This window comes from Buceros rhinoceros, unplaced genomic scaffold, assembly GCF_000710305.1.
Source record: "Buceros rhinoceros silvestris isolate BGI_N320 unplaced genomic scaffold, ASM71030v1 scaffold34208, whole genome shotgun sequence".
In the NCBI taxonomy this organism is placed as follows: domain Eukaryota; kingdom Metazoa; phylum Chordata; class Aves; order Bucerotiformes; family Bucerotidae; genus Buceros; species Buceros rhinoceros.
In genome coordinates this window covers 1-16,470 of record NW_010425767.1, presented here as the reverse complement: position 1 = coordinate 16,470, position 16,470 = coordinate 1, and the positions used below count along the sequence as shown (strand labels likewise).

General features: G+C 40.9%; 1 protein-coding gene across 1 annotated transcript in view; it reads right to left on the bottom strand.

The window, feature by feature from the left end:
• The window catches only part of THADA (thyroid adenoma associated), a 43,741-nt gene extending 27,957 nt beyond the window's left edge, over nucleotides 1-15,784 (bottom strand). Inside the window, exons 1-20 of the mRNA XM_010141265.1 lie at nucleotides 15,709-15,784; nucleotides 14,979-15,073; nucleotides 14,429-14,559; nucleotides 13,545-13,693; nucleotides 13,364-13,396; nucleotides 12,775-12,827; nucleotides 12,225-12,411; nucleotides 11,447-11,541; nucleotides 10,924-11,144; nucleotides 9,600-10,303; nucleotides 8,824-8,990; nucleotides 8,546-8,701; nucleotides 7,280-7,402; nucleotides 6,658-6,781; nucleotides 5,496-5,644; nucleotides 4,813-5,023; nucleotides 4,207-4,342; nucleotides 3,750-3,886; nucleotides 3,201-3,359; nucleotides 1,915-2,072 (exon numbers count right to left, since the gene is read on the bottom strand). Coding sequence (XP_010139567.1) covers nucleotides 1,915-2,072; nucleotides 3,201-3,359; nucleotides 3,750-3,886; nucleotides 4,207-4,342; nucleotides 4,813-5,023; nucleotides 5,496-5,644; nucleotides 6,658-6,781; nucleotides 7,280-7,402; nucleotides 8,546-8,701; nucleotides 8,824-8,990; nucleotides 9,600-10,303; nucleotides 10,924-11,144; nucleotides 11,447-11,541; nucleotides 12,225-12,411; nucleotides 12,775-12,827; nucleotides 13,364-13,396; nucleotides 13,545-13,693; nucleotides 14,429-14,559; nucleotides 14,979-15,073; nucleotides 15,709-15,784 — 3,264 coding nt within the window. The remainder of the gene's footprint in view (nucleotides 1-1,914; nucleotides 2,073-3,200; nucleotides 3,360-3,749; nucleotides 3,887-4,206; nucleotides 4,343-4,812; nucleotides 5,024-5,495; nucleotides 5,645-6,657; nucleotides 6,782-7,279; nucleotides 7,403-8,545; nucleotides 8,702-8,823; nucleotides 8,991-9,599; nucleotides 10,304-10,923; nucleotides 11,145-11,446; nucleotides 11,542-12,224; nucleotides 12,412-12,774; nucleotides 12,828-13,363; nucleotides 13,397-13,544; nucleotides 13,694-14,428; nucleotides 14,560-14,978; nucleotides 15,074-15,708) is intronic.
• Nucleotides 15,785-16,470: the final 686 nt, after the last annotated feature.

Below are 16,470 nucleotides of genomic sequence, written 5' to 3'. Positions count from 1 at the left end.
ACCACAAGGGCTCAGATCACCTCTCATGACTCAAGCAAACCCCTGGTAGCGAGACAATACAAAGTCTTGACTTCTGCTGCCTGCTTCTTTTCACTTCAGTACACAGTTCTGGCACGCTCATCTCCCAAAATTGTCTTAAAACTTCACAGGTGACAGAGATGGGAGTTTGAGGACAAGCTCAAACTTCCTCCAGGCTTGGAGCACCTCCCGTGATTTGCAGGTTATAGGACAAAATCACCAGAGACTTCATGAGCTATCATTCTGCCGAAAATAGACAGAACAGGACAGGATATTGTTTGCACTGTCCATCTCAACAGGCGAAGCTTTGAGCCTGCCATCTCTGGACTTTAAGGTCAGATGGAGGATGAAAGGCAGCATATGTATTCACGTCTATTCTTAAAGGCAAAGCAGCAAACGGCTTAGGCTTTGAGGACTGCCAGTTCCAATACAGCATTTTGAGACTCCTCAAATTTTTGTGTAATGGCAGTTACAAAAACTACACAGAAAACATCCACACTTTTTCGTATAATATTTGTTAGACATTTAGCCAAATTGTATTTCCTTGCAGGCCTGAGGAAAATCGGGGTTTCAGACTGACTTCTCATCAGTTAGCATTCTCTGAACCAGAATGCAGCATTCTGTTTTACAGGAGGACATCAGCAGCATAAAGAACCTAATGAGGCACCTACAGGAAAAGAAGATATGCTACTTAATAACACAGCGTTTCTGAAAGGGCAACCACTAGCATCTGCCTTCTAAATAAACAGAAGGGATGTTAGAGATGACTCAGTCCACAATACCAATGCCTTTTTGACTTGGAGCAGACTAAGGAACATGATGGTGGAAAGGCATGTCTGTTCTCTCAACTCCCCTCCAGATCCCTGAAACAACACAGGCTGCTAACCAGATGAAAATGTGAAGGCTAGAGACAATGCAAGAAGATACCAACACTATTTCCATGGCACCACAACATTAGATATCAGAAGAAATAAGATCTGCAGTAGATTATACTATTATTTATCTGAAGATGGAAAGTTCTAATATCTAAGGAAAAACTAATTAAGCCTTTGCTGTTGGAAAGGAAGAGAGTTTAAAAAGTAGCATGTCTTGCACATTTCAATCTTCCATGTAGAGACTGGTTTTGTCAAAACCATATGGAAATGAAAAGGTCATCAATTAAAAACAGAAATTTAATAAACACAAAATATTTCCCAAATAAATGCCTGTGGTAATCTAATTTCTTGTAAACACGGAACTCCACATTATACAAGAGGCCCAGATGCCATATAACATTTCTGATCTCTTAAATCAAAAAAAATTGAAGAAAAAAGAGAGTCACGTTACAAATTATTCATAATTCGGTCTCCTATGGAGGCCAAGACTGCAACTAGTCAGCACATCTGACTTTCAGAATTAGTGATTATGAAGCTCCGTTAATGAAGAGCGTTAAGTGAAATCCCAACTAGAGTCCAAACTGAAACAAAAGACATTTTGAATATCAAGTCAGTTTAGAAGATTTTTCGTAACTCTATCAATGCCTCCTACACACTGAGAGCGATGAAGGGGGAGGAGACAGGCAGGCACTGTGTCCCTAAACACAGCAGACACCTTATAACTCACTCAATACAATCAGAGTGAATATTCCTGAGTTTGTTAGCTGTGTATAATAATTTCTTCACTTACCTGTTACTACTATAGTTATGTCTCCTGAATACCACTTTATCAACAAGTAGACCATTAACCAAGTATAATAAAACAAGAAAACCGTGAAAACATGGCAATAAAAAAAAAAAAAAAACCTTTTCCCATACAGAATGTAGATTCAAGAAAAAACAGTTTTCTGAAAACTGCCTTCCCCACCACTGCCCCCCCCAAAGGAAAGTGCAGGGTTTATAATATAAATTACCTCCCTACCTGTTCTGCAGTAATCAACCCATCGGAAGGTTCAGATGTAGCCTGTAAAGGCAAAAGTTTACACAGCGTCCCTAAGAGCAGAGATACTTCCTTCATGCTTCTCCAGCAACACACCAGAACCATCTGAGCGGTGACGTCACATGTTTGCCTTTCTTTACCTTAAAAATAAAAACCAGCAAATGTAGTAGTGTAACTGAAGACAGAGACTCGTAACTTAAACTTCATTTAGCCTGATCATCTTACAAAACACAATTCACTATGACAAAAACTTCTGAACTTGCTAATCTGAAAGATAATTCAGAGTTGGTGGCCCTGATAGCTTCCACTCCGGAGCACGCACTTGGACAAGGCAGCAGCACATCGTTTCACCAGGAAACCACTATTTCAGAGAGTGGAGGTCTCACAGTTGGTGTGCACCTGCACACTGAACTGTACAGACACCTACAACCCTGGAGCCAGGGTCCAACCACCTCCATATCAACCGCTCCATCACTCCCAGGAGGTTACCTGGTTTGGAAGCCAGGTGTCCCCACAGGAGGAGGCCTGGCAAAGGCAGCCCGTTCCTGACACAACATCCCCATCTGGTGGTCACTGTGCCGCTCCTCACACATTTACACACCTTTTCACAAACAAAACCTATGGCCCAACCGAAACGGTTTTAAACAGAAGAAAAAACATTAGGAAAGGAAGTTCAAGTATTTAAAACTTAAAAAGCTTGCATAAATTAAGTTTAAAAATTTACAGATATTACTTGAATTTATTCTGGCACACACTAAATATGGCGAAGTTTACAATTTCTTTATCACCGTAAGGCTCCATTTCAGAGCTGCTATTCATTGAAGTAGTCAAACACTATCTAATATTTCCCCACTGGAATCTTTCAGACAGAAGCTTCTGCTTTCGTAGTTTCAGACAACAAGCTGTATCGCATGAACATGTTCCCTGCCAGTCTTGTGTACACTGGCGAGGGAAACCCCACCAGCACCTCTCAAGGAGAAAGGCATTAAAAGCGTTGCTTGACAGAAAAGGTATTAGAGATGACCTGGCCGGTGCAGTTAAGGCCAATACCAAAACAAGTCGTTTTTCTCTTGTGCTCTAAGAGGGATTAACCACGATCTGCCAGTGAGTTAGTCTTTAAAACCGTGCACATGAATAACTTCTGACAGATTTATTGAAGAACTGAAACATTACACGGAGCGAGCAACTTTCCGTTTTGATCCCCCAGTTAAAAAGCCTGCTCTGTAAAGAATATCTTGAATTCATTACTAACACAGCACAGGACTTACCTCTCACTTCTGTGCAAGCATTTTCCATTGGCCTGTGGTCAGCCAGCTGTTCAGACTCTTCTTTGCACTGTTCTTTCAAAATCTTTGCTTGCATAAAATAATCATTTGTATCCTGTGGTTGTATCTCATGCAGAATCATCTGCAGGCGACCTGCACTTTCTACACATTAAACAAGAGGAATTTTTAAGATGGTTTTGACCTCCAGTTCTTTCACTTCAGTTATGTAAGTACAAAAGAAAGTGATTAGCACTACAAAATAAAAATAAAATTATGGTGATTATGAGGATTAAGGAAGAAAGAAAACTGGACTTTACAGTCATCTGTTTTGAAACAGATGAAACAACACAATCTGCAAGTGTGTGGGGTTTTTTAGCGCAGAAGTCAATAACCTCTATCACAAGTTAAAAGAATGGCTTAAGATTATGCCCTAAAATGAGCAAGTGAAAGGGAGGGAAGCTACCTCTTGTTCTGAATTGCTGTAAGACAAACAGAACTTCAGGAGTCTCCGATTTTAACAGAATTCTGCTGGGGTTTTGTTTGTCTGTTTACCTGAGTCACTGTCCATTGGAATAAGACCCTCTGGTGATGAGCTCTGCACTACTGGTGATACTACAGCAGAGAGTTTGTATGACATCAGGATGAGCCTGGCCACCACTTCCTTCCAGTCAGCCACCAATGTCAAGTTACTTAAAAAACAAAACACCACAACAAAATCTCAAGCAAAACCCAGCATGGCATGGATTAAAAATAATTGTACCTTTAAAAGAAAAAACTGAAGTTACACACACAGTATTTATGAGAACTATAAGTAGCGGAGAGTTGGCAAAGTCGCAAGAGAGAGTTTAACATATACAGAGGACACACCCAACAGCAGCCAGAGTTCTAAAAACCGCAAGCACTGGATTTTGATACAAATAACACCGTATGCTTCTATGTTCTCCTGAGCAGCAATTCCACTGTGCTTACACACGGAGTTGCAACTCACTATTAGCAATATTTTACTTACTTCAAAGGCAGTTGCTGCAAAGCCCCAGTTATACAATGAACTCTGCCATACATCGGGAATGATGCTGCTGCTTGAAGCAGAGACTTCTTAGCTTGAAATATTTCTTCTTCGACAGTCACCAACAAAAGTTTGATAACTAAAATTAAGAAGTACAGATTCACATTATATACGTGTAAATATATTGTACTTTCTAAGAAACAAATCTGCTTTAAAGAAATGGGAACAAAGCCTGTTGAATGAATTTGCCAAATCTGCCAGATCTAGAGTCTCCTGATTTCCATCCAGAAGCACTAAACCAAAGCAAAACATTCCACATGTGAATGAAGGTTAATTACTGCAGAAATGTACGTGCAGGACTGCAAACCACTCAGAAAAATGGTTACAAGCGAGCAGAGCTCCAAGGGGCAGTGCTGCAAATATCGAGTACTGGAACATGATACACACCAGCTACCAAGAGGCTTCTGAACAGTAAAACAAAATGTACTCAAAATCCTACCAGAAATAAGCATCTCATTCATTACAGCTCCTACCAAAAGCCTTAAGGAAAAGCAGTCAGGTTTCACATAAATATATAAACCATGGGGCTTCCCTTCCCTAAGAGCTTACCTGCTAAAGAGTTCTTCTCCACCGTACTCGCTGGTGTGCTTTCATCCCTCTGGGGGGGATGCTCAACCCATCTGCCTGAACAAACGTGCTGTAGTCCTTCGTGATGCACTAAGAAGTTCAACAAGTAGGAAGCAGTGACACAGTCGTACGGCTTGGTACTTGTGCTAAGATCCACTGCTGCTTGGAACAGGAGACGCAGACTTTCAGAATCCTGCAAAAAGCCCCAATACGGCTCATTTTATTGAGCTTCCATATTGATTTAATTAAGCTACTTTAGCACCCTGGAATCTAAGAACCTGCTTTTCAGTAAGTTTGCCAGTTTATATTTCTTCAGAAACACTTTGTACACTGACCACAGTGTGTGTGCATGTACTTGGCAAAGATACAATTAGGTACACACTGAAGATGGGGGACAGTCACTTTTAAAGCAGAATTCAAACATGCAGCAGCTCACAGGAGGGATTTTGTGGCGTTTATTTTTTCAAAATACTGTGTTTTATCTGCTAATGGACAGAGTAGCGTAGCTTACCAGGAAGGAGAATCTATTCACTCATGACTTTAAAAGTAACTGTTCGTGAAGTAATAAACAGAAAAATCAGTATCGAGTCAAAGGCAAGACTCGGGAGAAATCACAAAATCAGGCAATGAAATCTTTCACAAAATTACTCCTTTTAATTACATACCTGTAAATTAAATGCAACATCACGTATTTTCATCAAAAGCCCAAATGCCAGAACTTTCACTTCCTCAAAAGTACTGGCTAAACACTGGATCAAAGTTCGGACACGAGCAGAATCGATCTCCTGATCCAGCTGAAACACTTGTGCCTGGCCTGTTCAAAGAAATCGATGCCTGACATCATTTTGCTGTCATTATTTCCAGAATAAGCACTGTACGCACATTTTCCTTAGCTATACTACACAAAGCACTAAAATCAAATCATAGCTAAGGCATTAATATTACTTCTCTTAAAAGGTCCTAGAATGCCACATTTACTGTTGGAAAAAAAAAGTTACCATATTCTCAAAACGATCCTCAGTAATACAGAAAGTAACTTACTGGCAGCAACAGAATCCCATTCATTCACATTAAAATCAGCACTGCAAATAAACTTTATTTTAGCTTTGCTTAAAAATTCTTTTCCTGGAAGTATGTAATATCAGAAAATTATTTCTCCCAATAAAGGTTTAAAACTTCAGTGCATTTTAGGGCCTTTTTTGCCATAGGAATAATCCCCTAAACCAGAAGCCATTACAATGTTTTGCTTTTAATTTCAATGTAAAGGAATCATGATTTATCAGGGGGGTTGAGGAATTATCTTGCAACAAGGCATTTTTCTTCTCTCTCAAAATCAACTTTTGTGAAGTAAATTTAAAATCAAAGCAGCACAAAATAATAAACTGTCCAAACTAAGTAGATCCTTATTTAGTATAATACTGTGAGCAGGATATACAGGCCTTTCAAATCAGGAGTTATGGTCTCAACGTTTAAAATTCCGTATCATCGAGCTGCCAGAACAGGAAAAGGGGGTATAGTTCTCAAATATATTCAATCTTGCCCAAAAGTTTTCTTCATAGTAACAAAAATTCATTGAAAAAACTTGCTAAAAACCAGTCTATGCAAGAAAATCTCTATTTAAGGAAGATATTCAATACGCATAATATTTCATTTACTTCAATGTTCCACGTTCCAATAAGACTCACTATCCTTTCTTAGGCAAGATGAAAGCACATGAGAAATGCCATGTAACTTAAGGACTACAAATAGACCAAACTCGACTAGCTGGTGTGAAAGAACCCTCTCCAACACCTCCCATCCCTCCCGCCTATAAAGCGGGCTTCTCACCTTTTGGCCCAGAAAATATTTCTGCTATTGATCCTAAAATAGTGAGTGCAGAAAATCTGGTTGGGTGTGATGAGCCGGGAAACAGGACCTCAAAAAGTCTGTCACATAAAGACGACATGAAATCCTGAAAATCACAAGAAAAGTTTTAAGACAGTTTCCTTGCTGTCCTACAAACGTAAGTCTAAGGAGGTGAATTCAGGACATTCTGCTTCACATATTACCAAACCAGTTACGACCTTACAGTAAACTCTGGAACAGTGGGAGGCCTACCTTCATAGTACCGACAAACTTGTTTCCTAGAGCACAGTGAGGGCTGGACAATTGTTTTTACAGTTTCCCTTCCCCACTCCCACAAAAAGACGATCATTGTACCGAAGTCTTGAGAATTAGTTGACCACGAACAGCAGAACTCAACACAAGAAGCAGTTTAACACAAAGAACCTGATTATGTGGGCCTTCAAATGGGAGAGAAGGACAAACACAGAAGATGACTTAATACACTGAAACTGTCATTCATTCTCTCTCTGATCACTCTGGAAAGCTACAGAAAGGCTGAAGCTCAACAGATCTCTATTTCAAGCCCAAGTAATACACATCACTTAAAACTTGCTTACTGACTTACTTTGTACTGCTGCAAAATCCCCAGAGGATGCCTTTCAGCTGAGTTTCCAAGTAGCTCTTGCTTGGTTTTAGTTTGCTGCAATTTGTAAAGCACCTGGGAACTTTCTTGTATCCTACAAAATAACTTAAAACAGAGGCAAAACATAGGTAAGGCAAGAATCACTGACAGATGCATAAGGGAGAGGGGGATTTTCAGCTTATTTTCCACATCATATAGCTTGTAATCTTTAAAAAGTTTGCATACAGTGTCACACAGAACAAACCTTCTCTCCCTACTCCAAAACCAAGTATTTGCTCCCCACCTCTCTTGTGACCAACCTTTTTCCCCTCCCTTTACACCTCCAATGCATTCTTTTCAACTTCCTCCTTAAATTCATGGCTAGCCTTCTCCTCCCACCTCCTCAATTTCTGCAGAACATATGTTCCTCTATTAAAAAAGCTCAATTAATGCATACAATTTTTATAGCCCCAGTGCCTCTTAGAGAATTTGACTGATCTCAGGAGTGCTTCCCCCAGCTCTTTTACTACCCACTGGTATTATTTCCTTTCTTATCACACTCCCTCTAACACAGTTTTTCCATCTCATATTTCTCAGTCTGCACCAGGTGAGAATGGAGAGAGGTCGACTTCTCTTTCCTTTATGCCAAACCTACTTCCTCCACTTCTCCCATCTCTCATTAATTATCTTCTCCTTCCACACTGCTTTCTTTTCCCATTAGTATCTTCCAGAACGTTCTTTATACACACAGAGTTTACTCATTTTATCCATATCTTTCTACCATGATCTGTGTGTGACCTTGGCAACTTCCACCATGTCGATGCGCTCAGTCCCCGCAGACTGTAACAGCACGGCCACATCACACTGTTCCCTTCACATTCCTCCACCTTGTTTTCCCAGGCAGGTTGCTGAGGCTGATCAAGGGACTGAGGATTTGCCTGAGGTCTGGGATGTCTCCATAAGCACTCCTGGTCCATAGCAACAGCACACTGCTTTGCTATTAGGTACAACAGGCACATGCTGGCAGGTTCAGTAACGCTCACTACTGTTCCTCATCAAGTCACTGCACATAGTTTGTCATTTGAGCTGTCCTTGCCTGCCATGACTTAGCAGCATTCGGTTGGGGCAAACATACACCACAGTCCTGGTCCAAGAGCTTCTGCTCTTTCAGATGAGCAACTTCAAAACAGACTCAGCAGAACCGTTTTTTTAAAAGCTGTATAACTAAGGTAACGGGCGCATTAGACATTGTTAAGAGCTTGAAATTACCTTTCTTAGTAAAGAAGCGATCTGTTGCCTTACTGAAGGAGACTGGCTGTTCAAGTTGTACATCATAAAAAACTGAATCAGTTGCATTTCTTCCTCAGACACAATTTCTGTGCTACGATGGGTTTCACAAAGCAAACCTAAAGCATCGATGCAAACCTGGAAGACATTTAGGTGTCAGCCACAGAAGTGACAGGCACCTATGATGGCACCTTTGTTTTAAAATGATGCTGAGAGAGTGTTTTCTAATGTAAAGACACACAAAGAAGTTGTCCTTTTACCTGACTGTGCTGATGAACCAGACCCTGTCTTATACATTCAGTGGATACAAGACCATTGCTCAGGATATCTGAAAGCTCCAGGCGTCCGTGAGCCCTGGCTGTTCTCAGGCAGGCCATTAATGCTCCAAGAGCTCCCCTAGTACTGCGAGAGCCTAAAGAACATGAACAACAGTAATAATTACAGTCCGAGTAACACAATGTACTAATTGCAGTGCTTGGCAGAAACTGCTGATACTTCCAACACATGGTCCTCACCCCCCTTTTATTTTTTACCCCATAAATCCCAGAAGACAGTGTCTGTCCTAGATTAAACTAATTCTAAATCACTCGGTTCCCAAAAACCTTCATCCTGAACATGTCATATGAAAAAAGGACCTGGCGAGATCTCACAAGACTTTATTTTAGAATTACACTAATTATGTAAAAAACTACAGGCAATTCATAACGTATGCAAATATTTGCAACAAAAACCAATCTGTAAAGCCCTGTGACTGGACATACCTGTGTAAGAAATAACAGCAGAACAGAAAAGCAGGGGAAAACATACTGCTGGGTAACAAAGCATGGCATGGAAAGGGAGCAGTGAGGCACCCAGTTAGAATACCAATTATTTTGCTCATGGCATGAATACACACACCTGATTATTGTGAATTCCACTTTGATATACTAACTTCTATAACAACCACTTGGGATTTTTCTCCCAAATTAATCCTAATAATAGACCAGAACACACATTTTTGATTTTTTTTAAACATTCACAATTCTAATTATGATCTTTAATTTCTTACCTACATTAGCATCTGCAGAAGCCCGAAGAATTCTTATCATGTAGGTCAGACTGTCGGGGCTACATTTGAGCAGTTTTGGTAAATAGTAATCTATTATGTAAGTGGTCTGGTCGTGGTTCCCTTCACACAGTATTACTAGCAGAGGAGAAACCCAGATGTCATGCCACTCGTCAATCCAGGTACTTTCTCGAAAACTTGAAGTAAAATGGGCTTTGTGATTTGTAAACATGGTTTCCAGAAGATCACTAGCATAGGGTGCGAGAGACTGGTCATTCATCATGTCCAGGATCTGCACTGGAATTGTTCTGTCCAGCTGCAGTATGTTTTCGGTGCCCACACACTCCACGAGACAACCCAGAGAAGCGTATTTCCCTTTCACGTGCCATTCCAGGCTTAGTAAACGCTTTATCAGCCTGGCAAAGAATGGGTCTGATTTTAAATTCGATCCACTAATGGTGGTTCGGTGGATCTGAAGAACATTCTTGAATATCAGTTTGGTTTGGTGTCTAACAGCATCCAGAGGGTGTTCCCAGTGGGTATAAATGTATTCCAGCAGCTTCCCAATTACATCCGAGTTCCCATTAAGTTTGATTTTTAGATCTGCAGAGCCTGAAGTGAGGGCAGCCAGTGCTGAATTAGTCCAAATAACAAGGATTCTTGACAAGGATGTTGTCATACTGGAGTCTTTTAACCTTTTAAAAAGAAAAGAAAGCTCATTATTTGCACTTGTCAACTTTCTTTCAAAATAACTACTCACCATATTAGCTTACCTCACACTACAACATGTAAGGAGACACTAACCATCCACTGGAGAAAAGGAACTGACACAAAGAGGAGGTGAATTGGATGTTGCAACGCATACAGTTACCTGACATGCTGTGAACTGGTCACAGCTAAAGCCCCTAAATGTGGGGGTTTAGCCACTACACTTGCTGTTTTAAAAACAAAGCACAGGAGGTGATGTCCTGAAACTGAAGTTCTTCTTACTGCATAACAACTGCTTCTGCTGCACCTTACCATCAAGTAGCTGGTAAACTAACCCCACTTAAATGGGAAAACCAAAACTTTCTTCTAGTGTGCAAGAGAAAATAGTAACATCAACTATCTACGCAATATCAAGACATTATGCTTTTCAAACCTATCTGAATACGTTAAAAAGCTGGCACCAACTGTGGCAGAAACTAACATCGTTAAGCTGAAAACATGCCAGAGACATTCCACCAGGACCCTAGGAGCTGTGTAAAAATAGCAGTGAGAAGATCAACCCCCTCCTCCCAAACATGAAGCGATACAAACCAAAACACAGGCTTACTCGGAACTCAAAGACAACAAGACTGATGCGATATCTAGTAACAGTTTCTCTCCTTTTCCACCCATGCTGCCACTCTTCCATTCCAGCATAGCCAGTGCTCCGTGGCAAAGAAAGAGAAGGACCGAGTCGGGGAGCTCTTCCACACACAGCGTCTCGCAGTTACTCACAAACCACGCTGGCACACCCGCGTGTTTCACTGACCCAAGAAGCAAGTCACTGACCTGTAATAGCAACGTTATGCCCATTAGAGCGTCTCAGCACAGGGGAAAAGCTGGCTTGTGCATAACTGAGAATCTTACAACAGCTGAAGAGATTTCTTGTACATTGTTTCTCTCAAATTCAAAACCCAAGAATTGTTATTTCACACGGCAAGGAGAGAATAAAGGATTTACACTCCAGCAGAGACTAATACAGAGGTTGGAAAGTCCTGCTACCTGTATCAGCAATGCCTCTGCACAGTGCTGTTTGAGCTGATTACCAACACCATGACATTTCACAGTCTTTAGCGAAGAAATACACTTACCAAGGAAGGTAACCCTTCAGCTGGCTCATACATAGCTTTAGTGAACAGAATAACAGCCAGTCCTGAGGCAGTCTGAACAGTCTGCAGGAGAGCTGCTGCAGGGCAGAGGAAGATACGTTACATCAGAGCGCAGCAAACACTGTGTGCTAGAACCATCTGCCAAAATCACAAAGGTGGTATTGAATTTTCCCAGACTACTTGTAGCTGTATGACCACAAACCTGCAGCTTCCACCTCGACAGCAACTCAACTCATTGCCTCGATAGCAAGAGGCAATGAATTTATACTCCAGTGTAACAGGACACTATTAATCCCTTTCAACAGACAGAAAATACGGAACTGCCCAGTAAGACAAGGACTGTGGCAGAGCCTACTGACATCTATATTCGATTCGTCTGTACAAAATTATCTCTGTAAGAAGTAAACATAATTGTAGTGCACCAATAAAAAGTTGACAGCATAACTCATTCAGATGCACGCATTTTCAGTAGACACAGACATCCAGTGAGACTCAAAAGTATTTCTGTTAGTTTCTAAATTATTAGTAATAGCATTTACCTTGGCTTATTTTAGTAGGACAAGTTAAACTGTATACTCCAAAATTATGATCTATAAACCACAGCTCACTGAAAGACCCCAGACTGCTCCCACTCCCAGTAATCTCAGCAGTTCACTTTCCATTCAAGCTAAACTAAGTATTTATACTTACAGGTTGTGTTCACTACAAAGACAAGACTGATTTGATAAAAATATTTGGGTTTGAATGTGACTAAGCTTACCATCCACTAGGAAGTTTGTGGAGCTTTTCAGTAAACTACACATGCTTTGCCAAACAAAAGATTCATCGTGTTTCCAAACACTTCCCTGGGTATTTTCTTCTAATTTCTGTACAAGCGTCATTGAAACTTTTATGGCTATCAGCAAGTCATGCATCAACTGAGTCTGAACAATATGATTTCCGTGATTCTTCCTGTGGGGAAAAAAAAGACAGACATGCAGACAAAAGGAAATGAAATCTTTCTTCACCATCCCCAGAAAACTATGTTCTGCCAACTTCAGATAGAATTAATGGTATAAACTAACATATTCTTTGAGTTGACCAGATAAGCAACTACAGGAAAACAAGAGGCAGACTCAAGGGCAGCATTTTAGAATTAAGTTACCAAGCATAATGACAAATTCAGCTATGGTTTCTGCAGGTTCCTGTAACAAACATTCACTCATTTCATTCTGCCTGAGCAGAACTGATCTTTTCCAAAGTGATACTGCAAACCTTACCAGTTTATTTTGCGAAACAAACCAGATAAAATACACTTAAATTGAATTCACTTGCCTGTTTTCTTCCTGTATGTCAAGTAGTGACTTCTGCAGAAACTGAAGAACTAGGGAAAATAATTATGGTATGAGTTTATTTAAAAGAGAAATAGAACAGAAGAATTCCAGCACAGCAATCACCCAAACATCATACCCAGACAGACTGTGCACATCAAGTTCTCCCACATTACCAGCAAATCAGACTTCGGCCACATTATTGCCAAACAAAATCCTTGCCACGGCAGGCCTAGGCATAGTCAAGACTGGCTGCTAACGGCTTGGTGTGATGACATCCAACTTCACCACGAGGCACGGGACAGGGATACTTGACATAAAGTAGCATCAACTCCCCCAGCCCTTTAAGAATCCCTCAGCTTTAGCATTTTCAGATTTATATCTAGGGCTGCTCAATGGAAACTTAAGGTACAATCAAGAGAAAGTCTTTGACAAAAAAAGTACCATGTGAGGGTACTAGTTATTAAAAATTACCAGGAGGAAATCAGATCGATAGATCTTTACGCCTACCTCATGTTACTACTTCACACACAACCCTCCCCTCCAATAATCTACAGCAAAACATACTTTACTGTAAATATAACTTTACCTTCTTTGAACAGGTTCTTAACACTTGCTCTACCTAGAGGAAAGAAAACACATTTTAACTACTGAATACCAGCCGATACTCTTTATTTTACATCGACAAGGGTAAATGTGGTGCCGCACCAAGATGCGGACCCATGCGGAGCAAGTTAAACCCAAAGACAATGTATTCAACGTCACTGCACCTAAGCTGAAGTCCTCCAAACAGGCAGCGAGGTTGTCCAGCACTTTTCTGTACAAATACACGTCTGTGGTTTTCAGTTCTTCCCGAAGGCAGCGCACGAAGCTTTCTACAGCCAATGTCATACACGGTTCAGGAAGACCGTCCAGTGAGCTGCAACAGGGAGAAGCAGCAGCAGCACCAGTTAGCTCCTACTGAGGTGTTAAATGGCACCTAAAACCTCCATGAACAGATATTGCTTCCTGCATGAAAACATAATCTGCTTTAAAATAAACAAGCACCTTCTAATTTTGTGGCTAGAAAACCTGTTGAAGGGACAGAAAGCTCTGACATGCAGCCAAATACAGAGTGGAAGCCCTACATCTCTCTTGGTAGGGCAACAAATTATTTCAGGCATAGAAATGAAGCTAAGCAGGGATCATAAAAATATTAAGACTGTAACGAATTCACAAAAGAAATAAATACAACAGTAATTTTGCAACAAAGATTTGACTGCAAAAGAATAGGCATGAGATACCACAGTTTAGTTATGGTTTCTCTAACAGCCTTCTGACATGGTCAAAGTTGAGATTTTTAACAGAAGTATTTTAAATTTCTATTGTAATACTGGATTTTAAAATTCAAAGTGTTAATTATACACAATGTTCTCTCCAGTAATGAAATCAATTAAATACTTCCCTTTGAATTTAGGTATCCAACAATACACTGTATTATTTATAAGCAAAATTTTTAACTAAGCAAGAAAGAAAATCAGTACATATTTACACATATTAGTAACAGAAATTTTCAGTAATTAAATTACTGCAGCTTGTAGTGCTCAACAAATTACTGACTTCTGGGCAAGGAGAGCAATTAAAAAACATAAAGGCTTACTATTCAATTTTTTACCTTGCTAATACTTTTTTCAAGGGATTCTTTGCGCTCAGTGAAAAATACATGTCTCCCAAAACATCCAAACAAGCTTTAACCATGGGATCACATGCAGAGTCTTGATCCATCTTCTTCACCAATGGCATCATCTACAATCAACAGAGCATGCGATTAACAAAACCTCTGGACATACCCTCACCATTAACTGAGGCAGAATTCCCTCTCACCCAAGAACACTGGGCAACACTGTCCTCTTTACCACATCCCACTGAGTTTCAGGTGTGGAATAACGCTCCAGGAACACCTCTAACACCTAAAGTACCCACCTATGAAAGCGGGAACTTGGTATCACTTGACCTCGGTCGTTTTCAGTAACTGTAGCCCTCGCTAATTTCACTGCTGAAGAACATTTCAACTTAACGCATGCACAGCAGTAACAACTCATTCTACCTGTTTCCAGGAATGTTTAACAGATTATAAAGTTTCTTTTAGAACTGTATCTCCCTTTAACAGTGCACGTGACACACTCTCAGCTACAAGAACCACAGGAACAATAGTGCAGCCTTACTTGTTTCATACACTGGATCTGCTGGATGCCGTTGCTGAGCTGTGCACAGTGCAGAAGCAGAGATGCCAGGTTTTGCTCTTCAGCCTTGGAAAACCCTGCGTTTGGAAGAGGCAAGGCACACTTCATAATAACTGCAGTATGTAAGTCCTGTATAACTCTTTTGTGTTCTTCGGGTTTTTTAAAGATCACTGGAAGTTTATCTTACCCAAAACAAAAGAAAACCCCACAAAACAAAAGAGCATTTGAAGGATATCTTTAAATCAAGTTAACTACCGAAAACATAAGGACTGGGAAAATAGTCTCAAGATGACCTCCAGAGACCCCTTCCAACCTCAACCACCATCTGATTCTTTGAAATTCAGTGTTTTCCCACATACTAAGGCTAGTACTTCAGGGGGCACTGATTTATTACAGCCCTGCAGGTGGCATGGCAAGTAGGACCTTCTACCACCTTCACACCAACAAAGAAATAAAGCAAAGAGCTTTCAAAGCGAAGATGTGGTGCCCTAAAGGATCCTTTTAACTCTGCCAAGGTAAGAAGTTATTGTCATTACAAAATAAAAGCAAATCACAAAAAAGCAAACACACCTAACACCCACAAAACCAAACCACCAGAAGTAAATCAAACAAAAAAACCAAACCAAAACAGAGCTGATGGATTTCAGTAGCTACTCAAATGCATTCTATTAACAGAAAATTACCCATTAGCTCAGAAAAACACCTCACTTACTCTTAAGTTTTTCCAGCTGCTGATGATCAAGGGAGAATGCATCTACCTGAATTTCCTTCTTCTTCTTTAAAACCATTTTAGCTGATTATCTGCTCGAAAAAGTAATGAAAACAAAAAAACCACCTGGCATTGTTTTAAAAGCATAATTACAAACACTTTGTACAATAAAGGTCTTCTCACTGCCCTGAACTAATGTTTATTGTGTTATTTGCACAATTCTTTTTTCAAGCTAATAGCTCTCTTTACCAACCTCTACTGTTCCAAGCATTCTGTCCAAAATTCTCCCAAACTTCATGGAACAAAATAGAAATCACAGAAAACGGGCTTTGCTGGGCAAATGATAAACTGTCTCTCCGCCGTTATTACTGCACTTGTTGTGCAGCCTGTGGCATGTCCCCGGGTGACAGTGTGAACAGATCCACAGCCTCTGGGGACACCCTCAGGTACCCTCACACCACAGCTGGTGCTTCCCCATGTCCAGAGGGACCCTCCTGCGCCTCAGACCGTGCCCGCAGCCTCCTGCCCTGGCACTGAGCACCGCTGCGAAGAGCCTGGCTCCACCTTTGTTGCACCCTCCCTTCACACATGTAGGTACAGTGAAAAGATCCCGATCTATCACCTAGGCCCGGCAGCCCCGACCACCTTCCGGGCCTCACGGAAGACACCAGCCTGACTCGCAGCGCCGCGGGGGAAGGTGCCGCCGGGCCCCGCTGCCGTGCGGGTGCTCCACGCTCTCCCCAACCCACCCGGACACCCCACAGC